The sequence below is a fragment of the Aquarana catesbeiana genome, linkage group LG05 (assembly GCF_042186555.1).
Source record: "Aquarana catesbeiana isolate 2022-GZ linkage group LG05, ASM4218655v1, whole genome shotgun sequence".
In the NCBI taxonomy this organism is placed as follows: domain Eukaryota; kingdom Metazoa; phylum Chordata; class Amphibia; order Anura; family Ranidae; genus Aquarana; species Aquarana catesbeiana.
This window is the reverse complement of record NC_133328.1, coordinates 247461148-247485222: the sequence shown is the minus strand read 5'-3', so window position 1 is coordinate 247485222 and position 24075 is coordinate 247461148. Positions and strand designations below refer to the sequence as shown.

At 41.6% G+C, this 24075-nt stretch overlaps 1 protein-coding gene across 7 annotated transcripts in view; it reads left to right on the top strand.

The window, feature by feature from the left end:
- TERT (telomerase reverse transcriptase) overlaps nt 1-24075 on the top strand; it is a 501506-nt gene that overhangs the window by 369181 nt on the left and 108250 nt on the right. For all 7 annotated transcript variants that reach the window (XR_012244450.1, XR_012244451.1, XR_012244449.1 and 4 more), the window contains 4 exons: nt 6439-6510; nt 15089-15274; nt 18502-18628; nt 18720-18781. Coding sequence is in view for 3 of the 7 variants with exons in the window: in XM_073630686.1 (XP_073486787.1) it covers nt 6439-6510; nt 15089-15274; nt 18502-18628; nt 18720-18781 (447 nt within the window). In the remaining 4 variants the exon portion in view is untranslated. The remainder of the gene's footprint in view (nt 1-6438; nt 6511-15088; nt 15275-18501; nt 18629-18719; nt 18782-24075) is intronic.

Sequence of the window (24075 nt, the reverse complement as noted above, 5' to 3'; positions counted from 1 at the left end):
CATAGAGTTTTATGGTTTACGAGGGAAGAGATAGTCACGTAGAGCCGGAGAACTGCCCAGACTACATGGGGAGCGCTGGTAAGATTGTGTGGGACTTGGTGTCACCCTTATTCGGAAAGGAGTACCACTTGTATGTGGACAATTATTACACGAGCGTGTAACTTTTTAGTTACTTGATTGATCATAGAATTGGCGCATGTGGCACCGTGCGATCTAATTGCTGGGGCTTACCCCAGCGGCTTGTAGATTCCCATCTTAGGTTGGGGGAGAGAGCCTGCTTGAAGTGTAATAATTTGCTCGCTGTGAAGTGGAGGGATAATTGGAATGTTTTTGTTCTGTCCTCCCTTCATGCAGACACGACTGTCCAAATTCCTACGGCAACTGGTGTTGTGGAGAAACCCCTCTGTGTCCACGAATGTAATCTTAATATGGGAGGGGTGGATGACCAGTTGTTGGAACCATACCTAGTTGCCCGTAAGGCCAGACGCTGGTACAAAAAAGTGTCTGTATACTTATTTCAATTGGCTCTGCTGAACGCTTATGTGCTATACAAAGCTTCAGGATGAACTGGATCCTTCCTTAAATTCCAGGAAGAGATCATCACAGCCCTTCTGTTTCCTGACGGTGCTGTCGCCCAATTTCCCAATCCAAATGCAGTGAGCCGGCTGCATGAGAGGCATTTTCCGTATGACCTCCCTGGTACCACTATCCAATGAGCCCCCCAAAGAAAATGTTGTGTCTGTAGAAAGCGTGGATATAGGCGTGACACCCGCTATTATTTACTCCTTTACGCTTTATTACCTATCTTATGCTCTTTATTGGTGTGTGAACACCCTTATGTTGGCAGCTATTTTAAGGTTTCTTAAGGCTCTTTGATTCTTAATCTCTCTCTTTGTGGTTTGTGCATTAGTATCTTTTATAATTTGTTATTTACCCGCTATTATTGTCCCTCCTGTCCTGACCAATCCTGGTCTTTGCATTGGTGAATGTTTTGAACACTACCACACACTAGTTAGTGGAGTATTAGCGTAGGGTACAGCAGTGCCCAGACTAGGACACACTTTCACAGGGTCTCTAAAGATGCCATCCCATTTTGAGAGACCCGAACCTGAAAAACAACCGTTTCAACCACTACAACCGTGGTTATAACCTGTTATATTGTTAACTTTTTTTTTGTTTTCAGGTACGCCATTCAGCTGCAGCACTGATTTATTTATCTTGACAGCAACAGCGATTGCTCTCACAATACATAAATCAGCGACTCCAGCACTGTAGGATTTCACCACCACAGTTAAAAAAAAAAATGGTGCAGGTATGCCCATCATTAAAAGTGGGTGGATGAAGGGAGGTATTCTAATGGTGGGCATACCCACCGATCAATCTGTTTTTTTCATGCAGCCCACAGGCTGCATGAAAAAAAGAACATTACAATGTATGCCCAACAAGGACCAGCGACGTACTGGTATGTTGCTGGACTTTGGTTATACCAGAATGATGCCTGCAGGTTTAGGTATCATTCTTTTCAGCCAGAGGTCGGCTTTCATGTAAAAGCAATCCTAGCGGCTAATTAGCCTCTAGACTGCTTTTACAAGCAGTGGGAGGGAACGTCCCCCCACCGTCTTACATGGTTTTCTCGGGCTCTCCTGTCCCCACAGGGAACCCGAGAATGCAGCTGGTGGTTCCGCCAGCTGACCATAGAGCTGATCAGAGACCAGAACGGCTCCAATCATCTATATGGCTTAAGAAACCGTAAGCTAGGATCATTTCATGACTTAGGTTTCGCCGGATATAAACAGTGCCATTGGGAAATTTGCAAAGCATTTTATCACACCTTTCTTGGTGTAGTCAGATGCTTTGAGGGCAGAGGAGAGATCTAGGGTCTAATGGACACCATTTTTTTTCCAAACAAAGAGTACCTGTCACTACCTATTGCAATCATAGGGGATATTTACTTTCCCTGAGATAACAATAAAAATGATTTAAAAAAAATGAAAGAAACAGTTTTAAAATAAAAAAGCAAAATAAATAATTAAGAAAAAAAGCACCCCTTCCCCCCCCCGTGCTCACCCGCAAAGGCGAACGCAAGCGTCGTGCACCATGCATGTGAGGTATCTTTGCGATGGTCAGATCAAGGGCAGTAATCTTAGCAGTAGATCTCCTCTGTAAATCTAAAATGGTAACCTGTAAAGGCTTTTAAAAATGTATGTAGTTTGTCACCGCTGCACTTTTGTGCGCAGTTTTAAAGCATGTCGTGTTTGGTGTCCATGTACTCGGCATAAGATCATCTTTTTTTATTTCATCATACATTTGGGCAATATAGTGTATTTTAGTACATTAACATAAAAAAAGTGTTTTTTTTTTTAAAAAATTGCATTTGAAAAATCGCTGCACAAATACTGTGTGAAAAAAAAAATTGCAACACCCACCATTTTAATCTGTAGGGCCTTTGCTTTAAAAAAAATATATAATGTTTGGGGGTTCAAAGTAATTTTCTTGCAAAAAAAAAAATATTTTTTCATGTAAACAAAGTGTCAGAAAGGGCTTTGTCTTCAAGTGGCTAGAAGAGTGGGTGATGTGTGACATAAGCTTCTAAATGTCAGTCTGTCAGGACAGATCAACCCCCCCCCCCCTCAAATGACCCCTTTTTGGAAAGTAGACATCCCAAGCTATTTGCTGATAGGCATGTTGAGTCCATGGAATATTTTATATTTTGCCACAAGTTTCTGGAAAATTACACTTTTTTTGCACAAAGTTGTCACTAAATGATATATTGTTCAAACATGGCATGGTTATATGTGGAATTATACCCCAAAATACATTCTGCTGCTTCTCCTGAGTATGGGGATACCACGTTTTAGACTTTTTTGGGAGCCTAGCTGCATACAGGACCCCAAAAACCAAGCATTTTACTCCTCACTACCTATCACAGTTATGGAGGCCCTGAAATGTCCAGATAGCACAACCCCCCCAAATTACCCCATTTTGGAAAGTAGACACCCCAAGGTATTTCCTAAGCGGCATGGTGAGTATTTTGCAGATCTTATTTATTTTTGAAAATGAAAAAAGAAAAATGTATTTTTTTTTCTTTTTTCAATTTTCAAAACTTTGTGACAAAAAGCGATATCTGCAATATACTCAACATGCCTCTCGGCAAATAGCTTGGGGTGTCTACTTTCCACAATGGGGTCATTTGGGGGGGCTTGTGCTATCTGGGCATTTTATGGCCTCCAAAACTGTTATTACGCCCTTAGAAATCCTGAAGGCGGTGATTGGTTTTCGGGGTCCTGTACACGGCTAGGCTCCCAAAAAGTCTCACACATGAGGTATCCCCATACTCAGGAGAAGCAGCAGAATGTATTTTGGGGTGTAATTCCACATATAACCATGGCACGTGTGAGCAATATATCATTTAGTGACAACTTTGTGTCATTTTTTTTTTTTTTTTGTCATTTTTCAATCGCTTGTGACAAAAAATAAAATATTCAATGGGCTTAACATGCCTCTCAGCAATTTCCTTGGGGTGTCTACTTTCCAAAATGGGGTCATTTGGGGGGGGGGGGTTGTACTGCCCTGCCATATTAGCACCTCAAGAAGTGAGATAGGCAGTCATAAACTAAAAGCTGCGTAAATTCCAGAAAATGTACCCTAGTTTGTAGCCACTATAACTCTTGTGCAAACCAATAAATATACGCTTATTGACATTTTTTTTTTTTACCAAAGACATGTGGCTGAATACATTTTGGCCTAAGTAGAGAATATCTTTTTTTTTCAAAATTTTCAGATTTTTTCTGTTTATCTATCGCAAAAAATAAACATCGCAGAGGCAATCCAATACCATCAAAAGAAAGCTTAATTTGTGAGAAAAAAAGGACACAAACTTTGGTACAACATTGCATGACTGTGCAATTACCAGTTAAAGCAGCGCAGTGCCAAATTGTAAAATGTGCTCTGATTATTGAGCAGCCAATTCCTCCGGGGCTGAAGTGTTTAACATATGCTTAACTCTAGTTGCTTATGTCAATTGGCAGCATTATTTGTAGTTAAACATTTCTGATCATCTGACTATAAATTTAGGAGCTTACCTAGTCATAGAACATGATCATTGAGAGGAGCAAAACCAAAAGAGTAATAATAAGTAATGCTTTATAAAGTATTGCCACCTACAGGATTAATAGACAATAGGTTGTTAGAAAGAAAACTGAAGGGCCAGCTCCACCTGATGTTTTTTTGTGTCCTGAGGAGGGATTTGTCAGTTCATAACTCAGGCCTATGCTCTGAAACACCTTGCATAATCGCTGCCTATTTTACCAAGGTTGTAAGTGCTGCTTGAGCATTTTGTCATCAGTCTTTGGTGCCTCAGGTGTGAAAAGTGGTGACCTGGTCCTCTGTGCACACCTTTTACCAAATTCTGAAGTCCACAGTTTTTTTCGGCACCCTTTCCTGTAAGGAATGATAAAGAAAATACGTTTTTTTTTGTACAATCCTTTTCTATGAGTTCACAGCTCCCATCTCGCTTTGTTTGTGTTGGGCTGTTGCTATTTTTTCTTGCTGTTTGTACTGAGGCTCTGTAACAGTAATTGAGGGGAGCTGTCCCCTTCAGTTTGTTCTGTTCGCTGTTTTCTAACAACCTAGTGTCCATTTCCCTTGCAGGTTTTAATTTATATCCACAGATTTATTTATTTTTTAACAGCACTGCTCTCTCAGCTTGAAGAAAATTTTATTGTGAGTGTTAAGCGTCCTAATATTTGTTATGCCAAAAGCCTAGCACTAGCATGCAACTAAAATACATGTGTAGGACAAATTTATATTTATGTCTGTCCCTTTATGTGTTGCTCTTCGTGTTTCATTGTCAAAGCCCAATTAAACTTTTGGTTTAAATCGGCAAATATTATGATAAATTTGGTGCTGCAACTGTAACATGAGGAACTTCAGCACTTACCGCTGTGGTGCTGATGGTGAGGGAAGGAGTAGAATGATGACTTGACTGCTCCCTGGCATGCCTATTCGTTTATATGTGGCAGGTAGAGCAACCCATAGAAATGCTGTGGGAGGAGACCTGTTGGAATGTTATGTGAACTGTTAGATGGCTACTACTGACTCCCACATCAGAGAACGCAGCATGAATATTTGTAATCCAGTGGCCTACTTTTACATTTTATTCCTTAAAGTGGTTCTAAAGGCTGAAGGTTTTTTTTACATTTATGCATTCTATGCATGAAAGTTACATAGTTGCATAGTAGGTGAGGTTGAAAAAAGACACAAGTCCATCAAGTCAAACCTATGTGTGTGATTATATGTCAGTATTACCTTGTATATCCCTGTATGATGTGGTCGTTGAGATGCTTATCTAATAATTTTTTTAAACTATCCATGCCCCCTGCTGAGATCACCACCTGTGCAAGGGAATTCCACATCCTGGCTGCTCTTACAGTAAACCCTCTATGTAATTTATGGTTAAACCTCTTTTCTTCTATTTTTAATGAGTGGCCACGTGTCTCGTTAAACTCCCTTCCGCAGAAAAGATTTATCCCTATTGTGGGGTCACCAGTACGGTATTTGTAAATTGAAATCCTATCCCCTCTCAAGCGTCTCTCTTCCAGAGAGAACAAATTCAGTGCTCGCAACCTTTCTTCATAACTAATATCCTCCAGACCCTTTTATTAGCTTTGTTGTCCTTCTTTGTACTCGCTCCATTTCCAGTACATCCTTCCTGAGGACTGGTGCCCAGAACTGGACAGCATAGTCTAGGTGCGGCTGGACCAGAGTCTTGTAGAGTGGGAGAGTTATCGCTTTATCCCTGGAGTTAATCCCTTTTTTAATGCATGCCAATATTCTGTTTTGCTTTGTTAGCAGCAGCTTGGCATTGCATGCCATTGCTGAGCCTATCATCTACTAAGTAAAATATCTTTAGTATGCAGCTCCCCCCACAGCCCCCCCAATATATAAGCCTGATTGCAATCCAGCATCATCCAGGAGAGTAGCTGCTCTCCCAGGTCTCTGCCGCCTTATTGTCTGAGAGATAGCAGCAGGAATCGTTGGCTCCCTCTGCTGTCAATCACAGTCAGCGAGGTAGGAGCGAGGGCAGGCCGAGCCCTGTTCTGTGTGTCTTAGGAACACATGCTCGGGAGCGAGCATGCATAAGTGCCCCCATAGTAAACGGCTTGCTGTGGGGTCACTTGAAGGACCCAGGAGCACAGGTTTGGGGCTGCTCTGTGCAAAACAATTGAACAGAGCAGGCAAGTATGACATGTTTGTTACTTTAAAAAAAATGTCTTTAATATCGCTTTAATTTTATGGGCTGTTTGTGAATTAACAACTTCTTGCCAACCCAGCTTATTACTCAAGTATCTAAGTGGCTTGGCATTTTGCACTTTCAGCATTAGAGAACAGTAACATGCTGCTTCTGTATCCTGATATGATTTTACCTGTTTATTCCAGAATTCTAATGCGACTTTCTGATGACTTCTTGCTGGTTACAACCAATTTAGAACAAGCTAAGACCTTTTTACGGTATGTCTTTTTGGTCCATTTTTTTCCCATGCTTTTGAACTTCCAAGTTCATAATGCATGCAGTATATTTCTACACAGATATTATTACAGATATTACACATAATATTACATTATGACAAGATTTGTCTGCAGGCATATCAGTTCCATGTATTTGAAAGCATTACCTGGTAGTGCTTTGTCTCTTATCCAGCATTGTATGTGCCAACATAGCACATAATTTGCAAAGAATACCATCATTGGCATTTACCATTGAAAGTCGAAAATTCAATTCACAGCTAAAGATTCTTCGGCATGTTGGAAAATCTTTGTGATTATTGTTTTTTAATCAATTATTTTTATTGAACTTCTTTTCTTTATGTGCACATACAACAGACAGGTTACATATAGCAGAGGTATTTAATACAAGGACATGTTACATAAACCAAAGGTATTCCATGGCATATTACATGTCAAAGACAGAAACATTTGCATATTATCCATAGGTCATATGCACGGATAACAATACCAATGACAGTACAAAAAAAAAAAAAGAAAGTAACATGGCATTTGTCTAGTATATTCACCTATACAGATACCCTTGCAGGTATTTCTCAGAGCATAATTATTTGGGGTGAGGGGGGACATTGCCCCAAACAGTCCCTGAGATGAAGAGTACCTGATCTGGAGGAGCATATCCCTAAAAAGCTAATGAGGGGCCAATCCCAAGTATCTAACCAGGGTTGCCAATAAGACAAGAATCTTGCACCGTTTAGGAGATATTTACCGTATACTGCGTCAATTACATCATCGGCGAATGCACTCTGAAGGAACGCCTGCCTGTGGTGTTTCCTCAGGGCCCTGTGCCACGACCGGCGGCTTCTGTGTGCATTCGCACGGGAGTGACGTCATTGTGGCTCCGGCCAATAACAGCTCTGGAGCCTGCAAACCCAGAAGAAACACCGGGAAAGATGTCGGTCATCTCAGTGGTGTGCGGGCGCCGCTGAGAGGGCTTCGTTCTAAGGTGAGTATTTCATAATGAGCTAGTATGTGATGCATACTAGCTCATTATGCCTTTGTCTTACAGTTTTGTTTTGTTTGTTTTTTTTTGTTTTTTTTTTTGGGGGGGGGGTGTTTACAACCTCTTCAACTTTAAGCTGCTAGCATTCCTAAATAGATAGGAAGTTATCTTTTCTTTTTTTTTTTTTTTTTTAAACAGTTCTTTAGTTGCTTCCTTGTTTCTGGCCTAGCCCAAAATTATGTCATACATCCCAGGAGTCTGCATGGGCATTTTTTTCCATCTGGAGGGAAGAAGGGGCTTTTTCTGCTAAGCACACCCTTCTACCTGCATGCTTTAGCAAGGGGAAAAGTTCTTCAGGAAGTAAATGCTACCTGAATCATCTACCCTTTCTCAAGATGGCTGTGGCAATAAATGCTAGGGGGGTATTTTTCAAAGTGATTTTGAAAACAAAATAAAGCATGGCGACAGATGGATGGGCGAGTTTGCTTTAAATAGTAAAAATGATCTAAACAGCGTTTTTCTGTTTGTGGTGCTTAGATACAGTTTTTCTTTATCGTACATCACGGGACACAGAGGCTCATAGTAATTACTAAGTGGGTTATATCTCACCTTCAGGTGCTGGACACTGGTGTAATCAATTATACAGGAAGTTTCCTCCCTATATAACCCCTCCCCTACAGGGAGTACTTCAGTTTTTTCGCCAGTGTCTAAGGTGTTGGTCACGGTTCATGAGTGCTCCTTAATAGCTCTTTTCCTGTCTGCTGTTAATTGAATTTGATGTGAACCTGTTGAATAAACGAAGCAAACCTACGAGTGCGGCTGTCCAGCATTTATTTTTGTTTCATTGCCACTAGCAATAGCCAGCACCGACAACCTCCAAACCGAGAAGGATTCACCTCTTGCCTGTCAAATCCTCCTGGAGCAGTGATAACTCTCTCCTAATGAGTGCTCCTAGATGACCTGAACAGGGTCAGGGAGCTATGCTATCGGATCCATTCAAAGAGCCAAAACAAAGCTAAAGTGGATGGTACCTGATGCCTCGATACCGAAGAACGAGGTTGTGCCTGTAATGCTTCTCTCAGGAGAGCTGGGCCCTGAGATCTAGCACCTTGGTCACATTGCTACACCAAAGGTATGCTCTGGCAGGGCGCTATACATGGCCCAAGGCAGTGGACCCAACGTACAGAGGGGACCCCATCCTTGAAGGTCTGGCATGACACCAACCTGCTGTGATGGGTGAAGATTGGGTCACTGTGATATTCCAGCAGTACCCTGCAGCGAGGAATGGTGAGTCTGCATTTGTTAGTGTCTCTATTAAGAGAGCGATCTGTCTGTTTTCCGGTGGCCACTGGGAGCAGTGTGCTGTTCTATCATGCTTGTACTCTGGCTCAGGCAGGCTGCTGTTTTTTCCCCAGCCACTAGAGGGCACAGATTTGCTCCTAGCCTATTGTTATTTTAGGCAGGTAGAAGAAGGGCAGCCATTACCATGTGCTGACAGGTCGGACGGCCTTGGAGACAGAAAAGTGGGCCATGAGTGTGTGAGTGCCAGCTTGGGAACAGGTACAGACAAGTCATGATTACATGCTGCATATTTTCTGCCTATCCATGGGGCATGTACAAGCTGTAAGTAGTAGATACACCTCTGGATGATTAGCAGTTCACTTTAAAAGTGTCATTTTCTGCTTGTGGGCAGGAACAGCATAATATATGTGTTTGCAGTTTTAAAATGCATGTTGTTATATTACATGTTTGAAAGGTTTGAGAATAGTGCATATGTACTTGGTATCCTACAGGTATAAGTATAGGACCAACTGCAGTTGAGTAGGTGCTTGCTTGCTAAAATCACACAGATGCTGATATGCTTAGTTGCTAAAATCACACAGTTGCTAATACGCACAGATGCTGATATGCACAGTTCCTAAAATTGCACAGTTTCTAGTACACACAGATGCTGATATGTACAGTTGCTAAAATTTCACAGTTGCTAGTACGCACAGATGCTGATATGTACAGTTGCTAGTATGTACAGTTGCTAGTATGCACAGATGCTGATATGTACAGTTGCTAGTATGCAAAGATGCTATGTACAGTTGCTCAAATCGCACAGATGCTGATATGTACAGGTGATGAAATCGCACAGTTGCTAACATACACAGATGCTGAATTGCACAGTTGCTTAAAACGCACAGATGCTGAAATACACAGTGGCTGGATCGCACAGTGCTAGATTGCACAGTTGCTGCTGAAACGCACAGGTGCTGCTTAAACGCAAGGTTGCTGCTTAAACAGGTTGCATAAAGATACATGGTCATGTGTGTGCAAAATGCATGTTTGGACATGTTTGTGTTAAAAAAAAATATATATAGCACACAAAACATGCTTAATTTTTTGATCACATAAGAACACGTGATCGCATAAGGTGACAGAATCGCTTAAAGATACACGGTCACATAAAGACACATGTTTATGTTTGTATAGATATGCATCGTTGTTTTCTTTTCTCCTAGTCGCATGTTCACACAGAAAGGCTTGATCGCATAAAGATGCTTGATCATCAGGCTAGAAAACCTCCACATGATCCTCATGCAGGTGCTTGCTTACAAGCTAGCCAAATGCACAACTGCTGGGATGCACAGTTGCTGGTGCGCATTGTTGCTAATGCACAAACAGTTAAATCGCATGATTGCGGAAACGCACGTTGGCGGAGGATAACTTCCTTTTTACTAGTTCACATGTTTGCATAAAATACACGAGTTTGGAATGTACATCATGTAGGTAAAACAAGTAATAGAACATGTTCTTGTTGCTCACATCAAGATACATGTTTTCTGTTGGTATGGATTTACATGTGTTTTACATAGTCGCATGAGGACGCTGGGTCACATTAAAGTGCTTGTTTGCACAGAAATGCCTAAAATTGCATAAAAATGCTGGATTGCATAAAGATGCTTGATCACACAAGAGTCCTTGGTCACATAAGGGTACTTGTCCGCACAGTAGTGCTTATAATGCATAAAGTGTTTGATCATATAAAAAATGCAGAATCACATAAGGATGCATGATTGCCTAAAGTTGCATGATCGCCTAGATTGGCATGGTTGCATAATGAGGCATGTTAATATTAAGTTTTCCTTAAATATACAGGATTCCTTATGTTCGCATAGGTACTTTCTTACGGCCGGTAAGGAGCTTGGAGTGTTTGGGACTCAGCCCAAAAAGGGGTCAAGGCAAGGAAGAGTTCCTTACATTTATCTTTGCTAAGGTGCTAGGGAAGAGGGCTTCATTCAAAGCGGTTCCCTATGCTCAGTTTCGTTCAAGGCTGCTATAAACATTATTCTGTCTGCCTGGAACAAGTATATCCTAACCTAGGCATTACCCAAAGGGTCTGGTCCCAGGGATACGCCGGAACCTCAGCAAGATGGCAGAAAGGAAGATCCTTCATGCCGATTTACCTGGGAATTGGTGACTACGAAGGCTGGCCTCTAGGGATGAAGACCAGTCCTGAAGGAGACCACTGCCCAGGGAAAGTGGTCAAGCTCGGAGAGCCTTGACTGTCGACATTCTAGAGCTTCCGATGGCACGTCTGGCTTAATGGCCTGGGCGAAGAAATCAAACAAATTAAATAAACTTGTGCTAAAAAGAGATGCATGTGAAAAAACATGAATGATACATATGCATGAATATTTCAATGCACTAAAATAAATTGTGAAACATAATGTGAAAAACAATCACAAAGTGCCATAAAACGAACATATAATAATGTCCACAATGTGTAGCATGAATGAATAGGTACACACAACCGTCTCAGCACATCGCCTGTGCCCCAGGAAGACGCAAAGTATTGCGAAACATGTAGGGCGGTGTGTTGTGCTGACGCCATCATGCCACATGTGACCCCGGAACGCGGGTGTTTTGTTTGTTTTTAGTTTGTCTAGCCGGCTTTTTATCATTTGTTTGTACTGTCATTTGCGGGATATCCGCATATTTATTTAATAAATACGCTTTCTACTACACGATCAGCGTCCCCTATTCTCTCGTTTATGCACTCGGGGCCCAGAGCCTGAGTGTGTCTCTTTTCAGAGCCAGAGAAGCTACCATATCGGGTTTTTTCCGTTCCCTGTCTGACATTTCTATCAGTTTGAGCGAACCGGACATCGGAGACACCAGATACTGACATTTCTACAGCTCCTTACAGAGGGTAATCTATCTGCTCACACGACCCTGCGCTGGAGGGGGTCCACCTTTTCTGGTAAGGGTCCGCACACACAGATTGCCGCTCTGTTATTGTGATTCATCCGTCCACCATCCAAGTCCCTGGGAATTCCCTAATATTTCACCTTATCATTTTCCATCTTGGAACTTACCATACATCGGTTGTGTGTACTCATTCATGCTACACATTGTGGACATTATTATATGTTCGATTTATGGCACTTTGTTTTTCAAATTATGTTTCACAATTTATTTTAGTGCATTGAAATATTTATGCATATGTATCATTCATGTTTTTTCACATGCATCTCTTTTTAGCGCAACTTTATTTGTTTGATTTCTTCACCATGGAGATATTATATGGTTTTAGTTGCTGCTCCGTATACACTATTTAGCGCGGTATTTTTTTCTTTATTTTATCTTAATGGCCTGGGCGTTTAGATTACAGGATTGTTCTGTCAAAGTACAATCAGACAATGCCACATCAGTAATTTACTTCAGTTACCAAGGAGACACTAGAAGCCACGCAGCTAGAGGGAAGTGGACCATGTTCTGGTTTGGGCAGAGGAGCTTGTACCTTGCCTGTCGACAATATTCATATCGTGAAATGGAGAATTGACAGGCGGCTCTCTGGAGCCATCAACAATTGTTCCCGGGAGAATGGCCTCTGCACCCCGACTTTTTTGTGACCAGATAAGAATTTTGGGCGTCCAGGTTCAACAAGAAGTTGGACAGCTCTGTGTCAAGGGCTAGGGACTCACTCGCATATGGGACAGATGCGTTAGTGACCCCGTGGGATCAGTTTTTCACTGATTTATACGTTCTCCCCAGTTCAGCATCTTCTGCAGCTTCTACGCAGGATCAAAGTGGAAGGGAAGCTAGTAATACTACTAGCCCGGCATGGCCCAGAAGATCCTGGTATGCAGAGATCGTAAGGTTGGCAGTAGGGAAACCGTGGACTCTTCCATCTAGTCCAGACTTGCTTTTGCAAAGAGGCGGTATTCCATCCGGCCTTACAATCGCTAAATTTAACGGTCTGTCTATTATGCCCACATGTTAAAGAATTGGGGCTTTCAGGTTCAGTGGTAACTGCCCTGATTAATGCAAGAAAGCAGGCCTCTTGGACCATTTATTATAGGGTCTGGAGGGCCTATATTTCCTGGTGTGAAACCAAAAGATGGCATCCTCGGAGGTATGTCGTAGGTAGAATTCTTGCCTTCCTACAGTTGGGGGTAAAAATGAAGCTAGCCTTGAATACCATCAAGGGTCAGCTCTCGGCCTTTGTCATTGTTTTTCAAAGGCCGCTTGCTTCGCATGCTTTGATCCGGGCCTTTTGTACAAGGGACAACGCGTATAAATCCGCCAGTTGGGTCGCACTTGTGCCGTAGGGTTGAGTCTAGTTTTGTCGGCGTACAAGGACAGCATCTTGGGCCGATGCATCATAAACCTTTTTATCCTCCCAACGGTGTTCTCCGTTGCGGTAGCCTCCCCAAGAGTTTCAGTGTTGGCAGCTTTCTTTTGTATTGTACCATACTTAATTATTCTTAATGATAGGGTGATGTTAAATCCTCACCCAGCCCTTTTCCTTTTTCCTAAAAGGATCTAGCTGTCATTTGAATCAACACGTTTCTTACCTTCCTTTTTACCAGAACCTTGTTCTGCGGAAGGAAAGTTATTAATTCCTCTCAATATAGTGAGAGCGGTTAAAGGTATATTTGAATGTTTCAAGATATGGGAATCTGACGTTTGTTGTACTGCCAGAGGACCCTAAGAATGGGCAGGCTGCATTCAAATCAGCTATAAAATGGTTGCACTCTCTCGTTGTAGTGAGAGCAGTCAAGGCCTATCTGAAGCGACTGCTCAGATACGAAAAACTAATGTTTGTGGTGCTACCTGGAGGTCCCAGGATAGGGCAGATAGCATCTAAATCAACTGTTTTTTTAATGCTGATTCGTCAAGTTATTATTTAGGCTTGCGGTTTGAAGAACAGGTTTTCTCCTTAGAGTGCACTTTACCAGGGCAGTAAGCGCTTCATGGGCGGTGCGTTACCAAGCCTTTATGACTCAGATTTACAAAGCCGCTACTTGGTCGTCTATACATACGTTCACTAATTTCTATCGGGTGAATGTAAGACGGCAAGAGGAAGCTGCTTTTGGCGCAGTGTACTGCAGGCAGCAGTATAGTTCCTCACGTCTGGCGGTCTGCGTTTATTTGTGTCTCCCTCCCCTCGGTAGGCATTGCTTTAGGACATCCCACATAGTAATTACTATGAGCCTCTGTGTCCAGTGATGTACGATAAAGAAAATAGGATTTTTATAACAGCTTACCTGTAAAATCCTTTTCTTGGAGTACATCACAGGACACAGAGCTCCCGCCCCTCTTGTGGGACACTTATTGCTTTGCTACAAAAACTGAGGTACTCCCTGTAGGGGAGGGGTTATATAGGGAGGAAACTTTCTGTCTGATTACACCAGTGTCCAGCACCTGAAGGTGAGATATAACCCACTTAGTAATTACTATGAGCCTCTGTGTCCCGTGATGTACTCCAAGAAAAGGATTTTACAGGTAAGCTGTTATAAAAATCCTATTATTTATGTGTTAAGTATCACCTGGAGATTTATACGGAATACTCTAATGATTTGAAATGGTTTATTCGGGAGTCATTCAAGTTTTTGCTGACATGTAACTACTTCCAGTATGATTGTGACTTCTATCGCCAGAGATTTGGTGCCTGTATGAAATTTGTTCCCACATATGCCAACCTGTTTAAGGGTTGGTGGGATTAGCTCCACATACCCATATAGGAATAGGATCAAACAAATCTATTTAAACCTTAAATAAATAATACTGTATATAAGAAAAAGAAATGGTAAATGCAGGGATGTGTATTGTAGCACACGTTTTTATTGATTAACAGTAGAAAATGTCCTTTTAACATTACGATCAAGTCTTATTTATTGTGACTCTATTGAATGTATTTGTAGCCAGCTGACAAATTGTGTGCTTTAAATGTGATATCCTTATAGGCATTCTAAGCTTTTGTAGATTTACTTGAGGCAGGCTTCATAATCATATCATGATTTTATTTCAATATACATTAATTATCAAATTATCTAGTAAAAAAATTATGAAACAATATGGTTTATTACTTATTTTCTTTTTATGTACTTCACCAATTCCTAAGTCACCTCAAGCTGTAGAATTACGTGTCTGCTGAGCTTTTTTTTATTTTTCATTGACTATAAATCATTTTACATTCAGGTCTTTAATGTTCTCCATTTCAAATTTACTATCGGCATAATTTTTATATATAATCTTTACTGTACTCAATTTGCACAGTATGTTTTAATCATGTTTTGTTTATTTTAGAATCCTAGCAGAAGGAATTCCTGAATATGGGTGCTCTATAAGCCAGTATAAGACCGTGGTGAATTTTCCTATTGATGATATTCCATTGTGCTCAGGAGTACAGCACTTACCAGCTCACACATTATTCTCATGGTGTGGCCTACTGCTTGATACACAGACATTGGAAGTTTTCTGTGATTATTCTCGGTAAAACAGGCTCATCATAATGTACTAGGTTTTTTTTTTTTTTCATTTACTGAAGGTTGCTTTTATGCCTTATCATTTTCAGTTAAAAGTAAAATAGCATAAATGTACAGTGCTTGGATTTGCTTATTTTATTATGTAACCAGCAAGAATAAAGAAGACCATGTGCTTTATTACAAGGCCTCTTCATTTGCATCATCTCACATATTAAAGCAGAGTTCCAGTCATTTGTTTATTAAAAGTCAGCAGCTACAAAAAGTGTAGCTGCTGACTTTTAATAAACAGCCACTCACTTCTCCCACGATCCAGCGGTGCACTCACCCACGCTGTGTTCTCCCTGTGTCCTCCCTCGGTGGCACTGGTATCTCTACTATGGGCAACCGGCTGTGACAGCTTATGGCTTCATAGCCGGGTGCACACTGCGCTGCGCTGTGCTCTGTGACTGGTTTTGAAGTCTTCTAGGACCTGTCATAAGTCCCAGAAGACTTCAGGAAGGAGTCAGTTTCACAAACAGGAGCTGGGTAGGAGGCCTTAAAGCTGAAGTTCCACTTTTGGGTGGAACTCTGCTTTAAAAGATAACTGTGCTTTCATACAAAGCGCTGAGTTGACTTTTTTTTTTTTGTCTCCCCCCCCCCCCCCGACCCAAATTATCTCCCCCTTCTTGACCCAAATTATCTCCCCCTTCTCTGGCTCAGATTTTTATACATATAAATATATATTTATACCTGAATTGGCCCACAGGAATCTTCGGCTTCTCTGATTGAGATCATCTGGTTGTACCTGTGCAGTAGAACCCCATGGACTTCTATGCATCACTGTATCTTGGCTTAGGCTGACAAGGCCCAGGCTTAGTGCGGCACTTTGCAGGAGGGCGGCAAAAAAGTCACACCCCAATGAAAAAAACAGTCTTCACCTGCTTGCGCTACAATTTTTGTTTGTAGCACCAGTCTTATGGGGCAGGCTGGGCCGGGGGGCAGGGTCCAGGAGGCAAATCAGTCTGGTTCACAAACAAAAGTGCCCGACCACCGTAGCTGTAGATTAAGCTTACCGGACGGCAAGCTTTAACGGGCAGGTGGCTTTAGCCCAGCCTAGGCCTTTAAGCTTGCTGATGGCCACAATGGGAGCCGCTTTCAGATGGTGAAAAATCGTCCTCTTAGACTCACATCCAGCATCCACATTAGCACATAGCCCAGAAGAGAGAAAGACTGACCATAGTGTAGTAAATTCCAAAAAGGTTTAATACAAAAGTATTGCACTTACAATTAAGAGGCGAAAATATCGCATATAAAGAGCCGGCCGGCATACATAAAAAAAACGGAGCCTGTCCTCCTACTCCGCTCGCGTGGTGACGTCACTAACGTGCCTTCTCCAGATGCGTTTCGTCATCAGTAGACGTTGTCAATGGGGAACGGGCAGCGTAGTCAGTGTAGCACACTGTGGTGTTGTTATGACCTTTCATTCTAAAGAACATTAATTTGCCTTTGATGTCAATTGGTTTGGACTTTTAATTTAGCACAGCTTTTTTTCCTATCTATAGACTGTTTTGTGTTATTGCACTGTTTGCTGCTGCTGTTTGCTAATGAGTGTCAGCGCGTTTTTTTACAATTCCTAAATCAGTCTGGTGCCCCGTTAAAGAGGCCACACTGCTGCTTGCCGGCATGATAACACCAGCCAGTGAGGACATTCGGATAGACCGGCGGCTACACTCAGTACAACTGGCAGCCGCCAATACTAGTAAGTGTGGAAGTGGCTGGCAGCCTAATGCTCTGCCTACCCTCCTCCGTGGCATGTTAGGGAGGAAGTTACGATATGTAATTTCCCCCTGGGCTCTATGTCAATAGCACGGAGAAGAGAGAAGCTCCCAGGTAGGCATGCATCAATTCAATATATATCATTCATTTAATTTCTTTAAACATCCTTCAAGGATGATCCTTGAGCGAGCATATTGAATTGCATCATATACAATTAAGACTTTTAATTGTATACAATGCAGTAATATTTTGGACCTGTTCACCTATATCATATGTGCTATTACAATATGTCACTGGATTAGTAAGATTACTCCTATCTTGTAAGATATTTGGAATTGTGTTTGCTGCCACTGATTATTTCACTTATTTGTATAATGATTAGGGACTTCCTAGTCATTATACAAATAAGTGAAATAATCCTATGATTACAATCCCATTACAAACTATTGTGGCGGCACTCATGAGGCACCTCTGATGGCCACTGATGAGGCGCCACGGATGAGCTGCACCAACGGTAACTGATATGCTGCACTGATGGTAACTGATATGCTGCACTGACGGTAACTGATATGCTGCACTGACGGTAACTGATATGCTGCACTGACGGTAACTGATATGCTGCACTGATGAGGCAGCAATGATGGGTACTGGTAAACTGCACTGATGGGCACTAATGAGGCTGCAAGCCCAAAAAAGTGAAAAAATGTGATATATATATATATATATATATATATATATATATATATATATATATATATATATATATATATATATATATATATATATATATATATACTTATTGGTAAAAACACAATAGTTCAGTGCAAAGATGTGCACAAAAAATTGGTGGTGACTTGAAAAGTGAAGAGGTGCTCCAGAATCATCCACTGCAGCCCTGTGAAATGGACACTGACCAAAAAAGCTGGCTGCCATTACAGCAGCAAACACGCGCTTGGTGTAGATCCGCCATCTTTTGTTTGGAAGGCTGTTCAGCAACTCGCACCATCTAGATGTAGCTGTAGTAAATAAAGCTCACCGGGGATCCAGGCCGATTTTCGGGTCGGCTCTCTGGTGCTGCCGCCACTATTCATGGTAAGGGAAACTGGCAGTTAAGCCTTTTTGCTTCACAGCCAGTTCCCTACTGCGCATGTGTGAAGTGCGCTGCGCTTTCTAACTGGACCGGCGGCAGAGGAAGGAGGAGAGGGGCCAAGCTTCCGAGGGACATGGCTGCGGTGTAGTCTCCAGGAAGTGGGGAAGGGGTACCCCTCCCACATAAAAGGTGTCAAATGTGGCACCGGAGGGGGGGGGAGCAGATAAGCGGAGGTTCCACATTTTGGTGGAACTCTGCTTTAAGCTAATAACTGGTGCTTCAAGGCTTATTGTGCATTGGATTGTTTCCTTGTTACATAAAGTCAGATCCGTATTTTTATTTTCATTATCTACATAATGGCCATTCACATATTTTAATTGTCCCTGCAGATATTCTTGCACTTCAATACGATCCAGTCTGACATTTTGCCATTACAAGGCAGCAGGCAGTGCTTTGAAAAGTAAACTGATAAAAGTTCTTCAACTTAAATCTCATGGTCTCTTCCTTGATCTTGAAGTAAGTCTCACTTTATTTTTTTATATTGATTTAAAAAAATATTTCTGGTATTCTAGAATCTCTCTTAACTAATGTTTGTATTAAACTGTAGATAAATAGCCTTCGAACCGTATGCATCAATGTTTACAAGATATTATTAATCCAGGCTTACAGGTATGTAGAATGCTACATAAATTTTTTATATATAAAATCAAACAACTATGTTTTAATTAAAAGAGAAGTACAGAAATGTGTGTTTTTTTTTTTTTTTTTTTTTGTAGAATCATACTTGCCTAGCTAGAAGCAGCATTGCTTCCATGCTGCATCTGTCCCCCGCCAGTTTTGACACTGAAAACCGAGCGATAAAACAAACTCCGTGAGCAGAGACCCCTTTGCTCTGCTCCCCTGCGCTCACTGGAGCACTGGGCTGTGGAAGGGACAGGAGTAGCCGACTCAGGCTCGCTGAGAGGCTGAGCTGGGTGCAGGTCCAGGCCTGTGGGCAGATGCTGACCATATGGTCATGATCTTTCCAGAGCCTGGACCGGCTCTGTAACATCAGCAGACTTAAGCCCGCTGTCTGCTGAAAATGGGTCACAGGAGTGCAGAACAAACTCTTTGGGTGGTATATAATCACTACATGGGCCGTGTATTTTACTGCCCATATTGTTTCATAGGATACTATGCACGCCCAGGATAGTTGGCCACTCAATCCATCTATTTACTAAATATGAGTCTCTCCTGTAGATAGCAGAAGGCATAGGGACCATATTAAATTTGGGCTGTGTATTTACCACCCACATTGTTCTATCTATCTATCTATCTATCTATCTATCTATCTATCTATCTATCTATCTATCTATCTATCTATCTATCTATCTATCTATATATCTATATCTATATATCTATCTATCTATATCTATATATCTATATATATATATATATATATATATATATATATATATATATTGAATCTATCTAGTTAGGATCAACCAGGTTACTGAGGTCATACAGAACCAGATAATCAATGGTTATCTTTGTTCTGTATGAACCATATACTGTTGATTGATCTGGTCTTTTTCTTCTCGTTCTATACTCCTCCTTTTTCCATCTTTATACCTTGATAGCTTCCCCATGTTTGTGATTAATGTTTTTATTGTGGGCTTAGCTATAATAATACATATGTATTTACATATATATTTACACAGGTCTAATGGAGTATAGTAAACATATATTTATCTTTAACCGTTGGAATATAAACAGGTTATAATGTTTTTAAATTTGATATGCTTTTTCTTTTCTATATACACATTTATATATACACTTTTTATACATATTCCATATGTACACACCGTTTCCTGTTTTCTCATAGCACATGGATTGTTTATAATTGTATATCTTCAGTACTACTATAAATTTTATTTTTAATTAGATATCTAAATATGTGCAAATTTATATGTCTATGGCCCCTTTCACACTGGGGTGCTTTGCAGGGACTACAGCGCTAAAAATAGAGCCTGCAAAGCGCGCTGAAACAGCCGCTGCTGTGTATCCAGTGTGAAAGCCCTAGGGCTTTCACACTGGAGCGGTGCGCTTGCAGGACAGAAAAAAAACTCGTGCAAGCAGAATCTTTGGAGCGGTGAAGGAGCGGTGTATTCATCGCTCCTACCCATTGAAATCAATGTGGCAGCGCGGCTATACCGCCGGCAAAGCTCCTCTGCAGCAGCGTTTTGCGGGGTTAAAACTGCCCCGCTAGCGGCCGAATAGCGCCGCTAAAATATCGGTTTTACCGGTGACGCACCCACCACCCCAGTGTGAAACCGGCCTCAGTCTTTCTCTTTCTCGTTTAATGTTTATGTGAATCACATGTGGCTAAAAAGAAGTCTGCAATTTAATGATCTGTATCACCTGTTGCTATACTAGATAGGTGTATATAATGAAAACAATGCTGACTTATCTTTGTAATGAATAAGCGCACCTGTTAGTGTGTGAAGCACATCTACCATCTGAACTGCTTGTAACACTTGGGATGTTTGTTTATTAAAAAAGAATTTTGATGGATGTTGGAGTGCAGCCATTTCTTCAGTGTTGACTAATGTGGCATGGATGGGCACGGATGAGCACTGATGTGGAACAGATGAAGCACGGCTGAACACTCTCATGGCTTGGATGAGCACTAATGTGGCACAGATGAGCACTAATGTGGCACAGATGAGTACTGATGTGGCACAGATGAGCACCGATGTGGCACGAATGGGCACCAATGTAGCACTGATGAGCACTGATGTGGAACGGATGAGCACTGATGTGGAACGGATGAGCACTGATGTGGAACGGATGAGCACTGATGTGGAACGGATGAGCACTGCTGTGGCACAGATGAGCACTGATGTGGAACGGATGAGCACTGCTGTGGCACAGATGAGCACTGATGTGGCATGGGTGAGCACAGATGAGGCATGAATGTGGCATGGATGGGCACGGATGAGCACTGATGTAGCACTGATGTGGCACAGATGAGCACTGATGTGGCACAGATGAGTACTAATGTGGCACGGATGAGCACTATTGTGACATTGATGAGCTCTGGTGTGGCATGAATGTGGCATGGGTAAGCATGAATGTGGCACGGATGAGGCATGAATGTGGCACGGATGAGGCATGAATGTGGCACGGATGAGGCATGAATGTGGCACGGATGAGGCATGAATGTGGCACGGATGAGGCATGAATGTGGCACGGATGAGGCATTGATAAGCACTGATGCGGCATTGATAAGCACTGATGCGGCATTGATAAGCACTGATGCGGCATTGATAAGCACTGATGCGGCATTGATAAGCACTGATGCGGCATTGATAAGCACTGATGCGGCATGGATGAGCACTGATGAGGTATGGATGTGGCATGAATGGGCACTAATGAGGCACGGATGAGCACTGATGTGGCACAGAAGAGCATGGATGTGCACTGATGAGGTATGGATGTGGCATGAATGGGCACTAATGAGGCACGGATGAGCAATGAGGTAACATGAATGAGCACTGATGAGGTATGGACGGGCACGGATGAGCAATGATGTGGCATGGATGAGCACTGATGTGGCACGTTTGAGCATTGATGTGGCATGGATGGGCACGGATGAGTACTGATGTTTTTTCTGTTGCTACTAACTGATGCGATTTCCCCTCACTTTCTGCTCTGTCAGCATGACGCAGACAGCCATATAAATGTTTTACTTTATTTTAACACATAGAGGTTTAATTTTATGTTCTCGCCAGGACAGGAAGTAAGCAGATATTCCCCAGTCTGGAAATGGACAGCAAGCAAGTTAAAATCCTTCCCTGATCTTGACTAAAACAAATAATTTGGGTTGGAGATTAAGGATAAATAAAATGACTTTTTAAACACTTTTGTCCTGCTTACAAACGTTAGCCTCCAACACCTGTATATCCTTTATAGACTGGAGTGCTGTTTAAAAATGGCACTTCAGAAATAGCCCTCAGACAGCCTGTGCACCGAACCGACAGCCATCATTCACAGACTTAATCCAAGCTGTGCCATGTAATCACTGTCATGAGTAATCACAGTGACCACAAAATGGAAACAGTACTACAGTCCCTTCCTTTTACAACAGGAGGAACTAACAAATAAAAGATCATTTACTAGTTCCAGGGCAAAAGAAACAGTAGATTTATAGTAGGAGGGGGGTTTATTATAGGATCTTTCTTTAACCCTTTCACCTCCGCCTCCTCCATTCTACATTTGATCTTCATTTTGTCTCTAATGGCCTGTATATTAACCCCTCACTTCCATCATCCTGCACATCTGAACATGAATCCCTTCATCTCTATCTTTCCACTATATGTGACCAGTACATTAATCCCTTCATCTTTTCCTCCTTCTGTGTATGACTTATGATGCTACTGTATCTATTGCACCATTGTGTGTATTTTAACCACCTCAATGCCAGCATGTTTCTTCGTTTTTAACAAACTGGCAAAAATGAGGTCACCTTGGAGTGTCCACACCCCCAAAAAAGGGTATTTTTAAGGGTGTTTGTACTGTCCTGACATCTTTATTTGCTTTTATAAGAGAATGTAAGTGAAACTGTGTTTTACTTTTCAACATATATGGTCTGTTTCCTTTACATAGAAACAAAATAAAAAATCCAGAGGTTCTTAAATACCAGTACCCTAGTCCGAACCTTAGTGGATAATAAATGCCACCAACTTAAATGTATGCATCCATATGTTGTCAAATGTACATGAAGATTACCTGGTGTAAGCACACGTGATATAGACATCCACATTAAATGTGCTCTCAAAATCAAAATAAATCTTCATTAGCACAATCCAAACCTCAGTGTGCTCATTAATCTTCATGTTGCCACCTTGTGAAACACCACTTCCCACAGGTCAGAAACTCACCAGAATGCTCATTACTTGTAAAGCTAAGCATGTTGTGTAGGTGTTACAATCTCCTTGCGGCCTGCATTATATAAGTCACCCAAAATGTCCCTTGAGAAAACAGATTTTAGAGAATGTGCAGAACATCAATGGTTACAAACAATACAGTGTGCCTATTCATTTTAGGCAAGTACATGGGCAGGACCCCTCTGGTTCACAGTTTTGGGGAGGAGGCAGTGTGTATTCCTCTTGGAGAGGGTCCAATAGGATGAGGGACATTGTACCACATACACAACATGCATAGTGTTACACGTAATGAGCGTTCTGGTGAGTTTATGAACTGGCTAAACAGAGCAAACCTCATTACCTACGGCATGTAAACCCTAATTGAATGACATTTCGTTGCTAAAGCACCAAATATCATAAATAATTTTATTTGTAACATACTTGTTTTCACCTTTTTTCATCCTTTTGTTGCATTGAGTGCTGCTGAACTTCCTGTCTACAAGCATGCACTATCCAGCAGGTTCCTGATGGTGACAACACTGAACTGTGCCTGCATAATGTAATACAACAGACACTTGTAGTTTTTATTGGAAGCTCGTGACAATGCAGGAGCACATCAGGGAGATTTGTAGAGTGCTTCTGTTTGTGCTACACAGCCTTCAGCTTGTGAGATGTGGTTGGTAGGTGCTTGAAATGACACAACAAATGGTGTTTAAGAATTCAGTAACTTGCTAGAGCCAGGGCATTGCAGGTCCCTTTAGCAAGGCAACATTCTGACCACTGCATTGTCTTGAAAAAGTGACCCTTTGAAACCCTGAGATGTTGCCATGTAGAACTCTTTTTTTCTCTTTATTGAAATTTTTTTCATTGACCATATTTGACATACAAACAACCATTACCCCCTCCCCCTCCATGCACCATTTTATATGCAAAGATACAAAACAAAAATTATATAGCATATTCGCAATAAATTTCTCAATTGTTTATTCTGTAACGGATCCATCTTCCTCCTATTCGCTTTCCATTCAAGTCCTCCATTGACTAAAAGTATCTTCC